The sequence below is a fragment of the Eurypyga helias genome, unplaced genomic scaffold, assembly GCF_000690775.1.
Source record: "Eurypyga helias isolate BGI_N326 unplaced genomic scaffold, ASM69077v1 scaffold20470, whole genome shotgun sequence".
NCBI classification, from domain to species: domain Eukaryota; kingdom Metazoa; phylum Chordata; class Aves; order Eurypygiformes; family Eurypygidae; genus Eurypyga; species Eurypyga helias.
In genome coordinates this window covers 1-9,921 of record NW_010224074.1, presented here as the reverse complement: position 1 = coordinate 9,921, position 9,921 = coordinate 1, and the positions used below count along the sequence as shown (strand labels likewise).

The 9,921-nt window shown below is 41.0% G+C and overlaps 2 protein-coding genes across 2 annotated transcripts; one reads left to right on the top strand and one right to left on the bottom strand.

Moving 5' to 3' along the window:
• Nucleotides 1–379: 379 nt before the first annotated feature.
• FAM175A (family with sequence similarity 175, member A) lies at nucleotides 380–6,814 on the top strand. The gene is made up of 8 exons (XM_010160390.1): nucleotides 380–464; nucleotides 2,648–2,684; nucleotides 3,526–3,592; nucleotides 4,276–4,469; nucleotides 5,116–5,235; nucleotides 5,553–5,637; nucleotides 6,121–6,229; nucleotides 6,387–6,814. Exons 1-8 carry the CDS (start codon nucleotides 434–436, stop codon nucleotides 6,812–6,814), a joined length of 1,071 nt encoding a protein of 356 aa, XP_010158692.1. The 5' UTR covers nucleotides 380–433.
• A 740-nt stretch (nucleotides 6,815–7,554) lies between these two features.
• On the bottom strand, nucleotides 7,555–9,902 carry MRPS18C (mitochondrial ribosomal protein S18C; the record flags this gene model as incomplete). Its single annotated transcript, XM_010160380.1, has 5 exons — nucleotides 7,555–7,631; nucleotides 7,712–7,771; nucleotides 8,099–8,156; nucleotides 8,591–8,674; nucleotides 9,837–9,902. Coding segments are annotated over 5 exons (345 nt in total), but the record flags the coding sequence as incomplete, so codon positions are not given.
• Between the last annotated feature and the right edge of the window lie 19 nt (nucleotides 9,903–9,921).

Genomic DNA, 9,921 nt, shown 5'->3' with positions numbered 1-9,921 from the left:
ACCGGACGGCTGGCGTGGCAGCGGCATCCCCAGTCTGCCAGTGACCCGCCGGGATGCTGCTCAGGCCTGCCCTCTGGCCTAAGCCGTGGAGGTGGGTGCTGCCTGCACCGCCACGAACTGCTCACGCGTGAATGGCAACACCAAGGGGCTGCTAAACAGATGAGGGGACGTGCCAGCGGTTAGTGTTTGTTTCCCCCCACCGCGGACACGTACTGAAAAATGAGTGAGAACCTGCTCAGCTTAAATAAACCAACAGTTCATTTTGACAGCTTTTTCCCTCACCTGAACTCAGCATTTACACTATTAACATTACAAAGTCCTGTTCAGTGCTACTGCTAACGTGAACTTTTTCTTCTCCTCTGCCCCAATAAAGGAAGGTTTTCTCCTTGGAGATGTGAAAGGTGAAGCCAAGAATAGCATTACTGACTCACAAATGGATGATGTCGAAGTTGTTTATACAATCGGTTAGTCTGTCCACATTTTTAATACCATGCTTGGTTTCAGGCCAATACGCGACTGCCTACAGTTTTGAATGAGGGCAGCCAACACCTTACAGCGAGATCAAAGCTGCTAGAACATGCGTCCATGTTGAAAAAACACCACACATTTTAAATGCTAAAAAAAAAAAAGCAATTTTAGTGTAGAAAATGACAATAATTTAACAGAAATATCATAGAATCATAGAATGGTTAGGGTTGGAAGGGACCTTAAAGATCATCTAGTTCCAACCCCCCTGCCATGGGCAGGGACACCTTCCATTAGACCAGGTTGCTCAAAGCCACATCCAGTCTGGCCTTGAAGACATACTAGACATACTAGAAATACTAGTTCTTAGTTCCTTGAATAGCTCCAAATATCTTGCCACGTTAAAGGTAGACTCCTTCTTTGTCTTGGCCATGTCACAAAGTCATGTGGATGACAGTTGCCCTGGAAAAACTTGGCCTGTTTCACTGATGTGAACTGTAATGTGTTAGCATATTACCTAATTCAAAGCTTATAAAATACTGTGTGTGAAGGCTGCAAACTATTTACGTATTTCATTGAGCAGATGCCAAATGTGTTTTTCTTTATAGTGTGGGTGTGCATTTTATACTAGCCCTCAACAAAAACATATGTATACATGCACACACGTTTAACTCCATTCCTTTAAAACGCAGTCACACAAAGAGAGAACAAGGTAATACAGTATGTGCCTTCTTTCCAATCTTCCTGAAAATAAATTGCACCCCATTTTCTAGTTTTACAGCAGGCTACAATTAAGGTGTAACACTGTGCTGGTTTTAGTCAGGACAGAGTTAATTTTCTTCACAGGGGCTCATAAGAAACTATGTTTTTGGACTTGCCCTGAGAAAAATATTGGTAACGCTGGTGTTTTTTGGTGGGTGCTAATGAGTGCTTGCGCTAATTCAAGGTTCTCTCGGGTTCTGATACTGCCCCAGTGTTCCCAGCTTTCTCACTACAAGCAGTGTGGGAGGACACACAGTTCAGACAGCTGACCCAAACTGACCAAAGGACTATTTCATTCCATAGCACATCATGCTCAGCACATAAGCTGGGGGGGCAGGGGGGGCATAGCTCCTTTGCTTGCTCTCTTATTAGCTTGCTTGTTTGTTAGCTTGCTAGCTTGCTTGTTTGTTAGTGAGTTGGTTGGCTTTCCTGGTTGTGCTGTTGCTCACGGGGCTCGCTTTAACTTTGCTGCAATCGCTGTCAGGCTCCAGCTCTGACACTCACTACTTGGGACCTGGCTGTACATCAGTCAGTGGATGGTGAGCAATTGTATAATTTCTATTATTTTAATTACTTACTCGTAGTAGTATTGTTAATATTATCAGCATTACTATAATATTCATTTATATTCAATTATTAAATTGTTCTTATATAATTTCATGAGCTTCCTTGTCTTTTCCTCCCATTCTCCTCCCCTGTGGGTACAGGGGGGCAAGCAGATGCACGGTACTTTACTGCTAGCCAGGGTTAAACCGCGACATGCTTTCCTCCACCAAGTCTCACAGCTGGACCAAAAATGTGGGGAATGTTTTGTGGTGGCATCGACCAAGTTACTTAGAGTCTCATCATGACATTGTCACAGGCAGAGTTAATTGCTCCAAAGCTGGGGGTTTATTTTTTAGCTAACTTGTGAAGATGAAAGTAGTAGAGAATTTAGGTAAAGGAAGGGATTTAGAATGCCATTAGATCATTTAACTTTTTTTTCATGGTAGTCAGTCTTCCAGTTCTCATTATCTGCTCTATGGATTTCTGCTCTCCAGCCTCATCTTTCTTACTAACAGCATCCATGCCTTGCTGCAGAGTAACTCAAGTGAAATCTCTCATATTATATATGACTACTGTACTCCACAGAAGGGAGGGAAAATAAAGTGCCCAATTTGGTTTTTCACTTGACAAAACAGAAAAATGTAAAAACAGTTTATATTAGTTCCCTTTACATTTGAAAAGTTAATTAGAATATTCTTAAATAATATTTCCTTTCTTAACCTTATCTAATTATATGTTAATGTATTTAATTTTAAGAGATACTATATACTAAGTCTTTCTTAGCATTTTTACCAGTTTAAATCTGATCACAGCATACAGAAGAATATACACCTTGAACTTATAAACCCAGAGTATTATTACCTTCTCTTTCCAGATATACAGAAGCATATTCCATGCTACCAGTTGTTCAGGTAAGAACCTTAGGTAAACAGATACGAAAAAGGTAAAATTAAGCCTAAAATGAACACTTCAATAGTTAAATGTGTATTAAATTACTGGGAAAATCACCCGGCTGCAACTGCAGCAGCTATATCAACCCCTTGGAATTACAGATGCAAAATGCCTTACGTGATTCCTATTCTGGTTCTTCATGTCCTTTTTGGTGTTTGTGCATACAGTAGTAGAGATGGCATACTGCATCTTCTGGTAAGCTAAGGTACTATATAAACTACAGAATAACATTAACATACAGGGGGGAAAAAGCATTGCTCTTCTAAAACCATTGATCCCAACCCCCCACCTTCCAAAAAAGAAAGAAATAAAAAGGTAGCATTAGCCAGAGGCTTTTAAGGAGATCAGAAAACCCAAACACTTGTTAGCCCCATGGCAGGAGTATTTCAGAGTTCCAGCATAGATGGGAACACTGCTGTAAGGAGAGAATCACAACCCAGTTGCCTTCTCAAATCTTTCTGAAAGTTAATAAGCCCAGATGTCATTAGAAAAGCATTTCAGATCAAGTTGAAGGCATCTTACTGTTTAGTAGCTGGAAGAACACAGATGCTACGTTTATCTTGTGTCCCAGTAGCACTGATGCCAGAGCAGCGCCTGGGCTGTACAAGACCTCCTCCATAGCCAGTTCAGGAGTGGAGTGAACTGTGCTGTCCTAGCAGAGCAGCTGTGTCAGCGTACCTTTAGGCTTACCAGGGGGGAAAAAGGCTATTAAAGTGAGACGATTGCCACACTGCTAGGGAATAAATATTTTACAGTAGCTTTTTTTTTTATTTTCCTCTAATTGCCCCAATTTTCTTCTAGCTTTTATAATTCTGCAGGAGAACTGAATGAAGTTGCCCTGAAGAAAATCCTGTCAGGCTGTAAGAAGGTATATTTCAAACCTAAATCATACCAAGTAGCTCGCTCAGATTTTAGAGGCCATTCTGGATACCTCTTGTATCAAGCTTTCCCCCCACCCCCACCCCCCTTTTTAAAAATCTTTTAGTCCCTCACACTGCTGGCCAAGGCAGCTGCATCATCGTTTCCCCCCATCCAAGAACAGTTTAGGTTCTTTGACTAGAGTTTGCCTACATTTATGTCACAATTTTATTTTTTCTTACTCATTTCTCAAGTTAACCATTCAAATATCCCAAAGAATTCTACTGATACCTAGCTTAAGATCAACTGACATCAGCTCACTCAAGTGATTAAGCATCTTTTGACCAAAAAAATTTACAGTCTTCTCCACAGAAGGAAGTTTCACAAGAGAAGAGTAGAAGGTGACAAGAGACAAACAGCAAAATAGCAGAACCAAGTCTGCAGAGTTTCAGCTTGAGCAGAAGCTCAGAAAAACAGGCCAGTTCACATAGTTTTAAAGGAAAGAAAGAAGTCATCATACTGGAATTAAGCTTAGATGTTTTAAGGATTGCAAGTTAACCAACTGCTTGAATATGTACACATCACCAAACAGTTCAGATGCGTCACTTTGTACTGAATCCTCTAACTTGCTTCAGTATAACACAGAAGGACAGCGTGATTCAACAGTAATAACGAATTTTCTTCCGCCTGCAGAGTGTAATAGGATGGTACAAATTCAGACGGAACACAGACCAGACCATGACATTCCGGGAAAGACTTCTTCATAAGAACTTGCAGTCACATCTATCAAATCAGGGCCTTGTGTTCCTTTTATTAACCTCTAACGTGATGACAGACAGTTGTTCTACTTACAGACTGGAACATGCCTTACATCGGCCACAAGAAGGGTAAGTGTTCTGTTCTCTGGTTTTAATAAAGCAGGAGCACAGCATGTGCTGTAACTCAGAACAGGGCTTGGGGTTTTTTTTATTGTTGCAACCAAATTGTTAACACTGTTTAATGTGTAAATACCAAGGGTAACATAAACAAGATTATTCCTTATGTTGCTAGAGCCCAGTTGAAATCTTACTCTGGAGATCTGTTCAGGGATTTGCCTTAGTACCCATCTGTACTGCCGCTGTCACTGTCAGCACATTTTACATACACAAGCTGTTCTTGATCAGTTTGGTTTTGCATATATGACTTCAACTATGCATGGTGTTCATCTTCACCTATGACTGAAGTATTTAAATTGGTAGTGATTTCCAGTTACCTTGAGAAACATGCTGCCCATAGGCTAGGCTTAACAAACAAGTACTGCATTATTGCGACTCATGCTCAGAAAGAAGGAAAAACGACCCAGAAGCACTGCTCAGTCTTGTTGCTCATGCAGTTTGCTTTTAGCCCTAAGTAGTCATCTATGTGTAATGTAACACATTTAGCAAGAACTAAATAAACTTTCATCTGGGATGCTTACTGGTCAAGAACCTTTAATTATCAAAGAGAGGCCTTTGGATGTTAATAAATCATGTTTTCATACTTCTGCTTTTTAAGTCTTTTCCAGAAAGTTCCTTTGGTAATTACCAACTTGGGTATGGCAGAACAGCAAGGCTACAGAACAGTGTCTGGTTCCTGCATATCTTCTGGTTTTGTGAGAGCAGTAAGACAACACAGGTACAATACATGCCCCATTTACTGACAGATGTAGCTTTCGGTTAAGTATAGTTTTCTTTCTATAGAAGTACGTTAAGTGCTTTTGGAAATGCTACAGCCACACCCTGCTCACTTGTTCATGTGTTTCCTGCAATTACTTACTTTTCCATGGTACTTGGAAATCGATTCAGTCCTGTACTTCGCCACGAGAGCAACTGTGTCTTAACACAGGCACCCAGTGTTAAAGCTCAAAATGCTTCTTTATTAATTTTAACTCCTACCAAGTAAGCACTGAGATCATTAACTTGCAGTTACACAATTATATTCCCGGTCTGCAGGTCAGAATTCTTTTATGAAGATGGATCCTTACAAGAGGTTCATAAGATAAACGAGATGTATGCCACCTTGCAGGAGGAACTGAAGGTAAGTAGGAATACTTGCTGATTGTTATTTTCAGCAGAACTACAAAACCAGGTCAAGCAAAGGGTACACCGTCTTGCACTAAATGAGAAACAAAGCTGTGTCCTGGGAAGGCATACTTAAAGATCAGGGAGTTCCATTTACTATTAGCAGCTGTACACTGACTTCTCAAAGTTGAAGCCTTAAGTTTCCATTTGATCAAGAATGCACTGATAAATCCTGAAATCCACTAATCGATTCTCAAGAGAGAAGAGATTTTGAAGGAGTACTCCCTGCAGTTTGTTAGATCTCCTTTGCTTATATGGGAACAGATAAAACATCTTGCACCTCATTCAACACAAAGTTTAAGTTCTTGCTAAAATCCACCTCAAGCTCATTACTTTGTTTCCAACTTAAAACCCTGAGTACCTTTAAGGATTTTGCAGCAAGGTTGAAGTCAGCTTCTGTGAATACTCTTCATTCCATCAAATGCTCTTTTCCTTGCAGAAAATATGCTCCACAGTAGAAGTTAGTGAACGATCTGTAGAGAAACTCTTAGTAGAGGTGAGCCAATTAAAAGAAGAAATAAAGAGGAAAAGGCAACAAAGCTGTTCAGGTAAGTCAAATAAATGTAATATCAGTCTTTTGAAGACTTCCAGACTGGATTCAATTGGCAGAAGCACACAACACTTCTGAACCTGAGGCAGCCAAAACAGTGGTGGTAAAAGTAGGCAAGAAGGACTACAACTCTAGCTTCTTTCTTTTTTTTCCAGGAGAAGACAGAGACTACCCAGGAGAGCCAAAAGAGAATGTTTTCCTTTGTCAGGCACTGCAAACGCTTTTCCCCAATTCTGGACTTCAGACATGTATTGTTTCCTCCAAAGGCCAACAGATATCCAAGAACTGCTGTAACATTGACCATAACATTAATGTCATGGACACACTGACTCTAATGGTAGAGGAGAAAGACTTCACTGAAACCGAAACAAGACACCTAACCAAGCGTAAATTCAGAGGGACCACAGCAGGATCAAAGTCATTCAAGAAATCCAGATCACTGCAGCTTCACCAAAAATTACTTCGAGACCAAGAGGACACTGACCAGGAAAGGAAGCTTATGCTGAGGACCACTGAAACAGATGAGGATGCGTTTGAAAAAAATAGGGACACAAATGAATACTCGCACTGTACTACTTCTTGATCTGTTAACAGTAACTTTGCACCAAAAGCTACTGCCAGCATATTCAAGTGACATACCGATCTATAGCACTGCAGGGATGAAAATACAGTGCATTTTTGAAAAACATACACCGAGGGTTTTTTTTTTCCCCTCCAGTGCATGAATCCTCTTTGGTATAGAGACAAATCCAGGTGACATTTTGCCTCCCAGAGTTAGAGCTGTATTCTCCCTCTCTCTTTCTCAGGGTATAAAGAATCTGCTAGGAGGATGTTAGCGGTCACACAACCATGTCACATACTCCTCAGAGTACTACAGCTTCAAGCTGCTGTTGGAGAAGCAGTACCACCCTTCCCCCCTCAGCACAAGCTGAGGTAGGGAGCATCAAATGAACACAGGTAACATGCTTAACAGAATTAGCTGTCTACATAAAGTATTTAAATCGTGGCAGTTGATCCTTAGGTATCCAGTACTTGTTTATTCCACACACACCCCCTTCCAATCCAGCACGGCAAGACAGCCACCTGAACTTCAGCAAGACCTGTGAGCAGAGGAAGTGGCCCATACAGCTGCCAACTGCTATTAGCACTTTCATCTTTCATACTTCCTTCAGACAATAGGTTTTAGAGACCTGATACTTCACAGAAAAACAACTGGCATCCACCCTTCACTCAGTGATGCATTATGCAAGCCAACCACATTTCCAGTAAACAATAATATATAGATGGGAAAAGTAGTTTTATTGTTTGTTTCTTTACAGTACTTTACTCTGGATACTTGATATTACATATCTTGGGGTCTGTGAGAAACGACGGGTTCTTAAACATAACTGGCATAAACCCTGTAAAAAGATAAGAGGCAGGTTTTCTTAATAGAGAGTAGGCTTGACTTAACAAAACTCAAAAGCATAATCATACTTACCAAATACATGAGCTCTCTTTATGGCTTTTGTAATTTCCCTCTGCTTCTTGTTGCACAAGCCTAAAGAGACAAATCATTTTCAGTCTCTCAAATCAACAATAACCAAACCATTAGTTTAAAGGTGAAAGGGATATTACTGATAATTCCCTCTAGCTTTGTCTAAGTCTTCCTAGAAAAATACACGTATACTTCACTGCTAAATACAAAATGCATATAATTAAGGGATATTTCCATTCTTTGATGAAGGCTGTTAAGTCACAGGAATACTGTTATAAAATGTGTAGAGGTGGCAGTAATTGCTTTTGGAAAGACAGCCGAGATAGACAGTTAGACCCACAAGATAATTAATATTAACCAGTAAGTGATGTAATATAATAATTCACATACCTGTTATATGCCTGCCATAAATGCGGCCAGTATACGGAGAAATGAACTGGGAAAGAAGCTACTTAAGAAAACCAAAGTCAGTTTAACAATTTTTTTAAAATGCTTTATTTTACTACTTAGATTTTTTTTTTTTTTTTTAATGTTTTTACAAAACTCAGTTCTACCCAGAGACAAGAAAACGTGTATCTTGGAGCTAGACAGTACTTCATATGCCATAACGTTTAAGCTATGTAACACTGGAACTAGAACTAAGGCCTCTATTTGTTATTTACCAAAGTTGTAACACCTGCACATCGGACTGGTACACTGAAGAGCTTATCACCGCTACATTATTCGACCCATATCTGCACACATTGTTACTCTTAGGTTTTAAACCCCAACACATGTGAATGAATTTTGGGGATATTTTTAATCTTTGTGGACTTCACACACACACATTTAGAAATAGTAAACCGGTTATCTTCATTTAATGACAGGAATTTTCAGGCTTACCTGCACGTTCTTGTAGTCCACATTTACTCCACATAAAATACATTTTTTAGGAGGCTCTTTATAGGGGTTCTCCATTTGTATGGGCTGAAATTAGAGAGTTATTGACATCTGTAAGCTTCAAAAGAAAGTAGTATTTGTTGGTTTTGTCCTTTGGGCGAAACATGCATTGAAACCAGAAGAGGTATTTAGTGCATCACTTAAGTTCCTTAACTTTCTTGTTTCCATTTCGCTAAGGTATCTAGCAATCTAAGACTTCAGCTACACAGCCTTTTACATCTGGAGCAGCACTGATAAGGTCTTAGCTGGCACTGAGGAATGTCTGTACCAGTTTCAAGGTCTTTTCTCCGCTTCTGATACTGCAGCTGTGTTCCCGGCTCTCGCGGTCTCGCTACAAAGAGTGCTGGGACATAGAGTTCAGACACCTGACAAAAACTGGCCAAAGAGGCATCACTTAGTGCATCACTTAAGTTCCTTAACTTTCTTGTTTCCATTTCGCTAAGGTGTCTAGCAATCTAAGACTTCAGCTACACAGCCTTTTACATCTTAACAATGATGTATTACTAATCTTAATTTAGATTAATGACAATGTAAGAAGTCAGTCAGAGCCATCAATAAGGTAGCACTTACATGCTTTACTTAGAAAGTAGTACCTACAGAAGCTGGTAGTAAGGCAGTTCTATCAAAGTCACAAGAGATGTTTGAAAACGATTTCAAAGCAAATGGCCAGAGGGAGCTCCTGTCTGCTCACATACTTTTAACAGAGAAATTCCCAAATATCTCCCAAGCCCTGAAAGGCTCCTCAAGCTTCAGAAGACACCCAGCGCCAAGTCCTTACAAGACATGAGTGAAGAGAGAAATTTTCATTTTTGCAGACAAAGATGAGATTTGGGAAGACAAAAAATACTGGTACCAGACACAGCCCAGTGCCTTCTCTGAAATCTTTCCCAGCTATGTAGAGGACATTAGTGCTGCCAAGGGTTTTGCTCCACCTTTGAGTTACCGAGACTTAAGGAACTGCCGTTAAAGACACTGACTACAGATCAACGGGGCCTTAGTTCCAACACCCAGCGCCTGTCCTCAGCGCTGGGTTCCTACGCCATCACACACCGGCAGCGTTGCAGCTGCCCCGGCTGTAGCGAGACCTAGCAAAGCTTTCCGGGACACCCTCCTCCCGGCGCGGGCGACGGCAGCCTGACAGCAAGCAGGGCACATGGAGCTCGCCACGGGCTGCGCTCAGAGGCCTCACCTGGTCGGAGCGGCCCAGCTGCTCCTCATGCTGCCGGCGGCACGGCCGCTCCCACAGCGACGCTGGGAAGGGAAAACCGACAGGG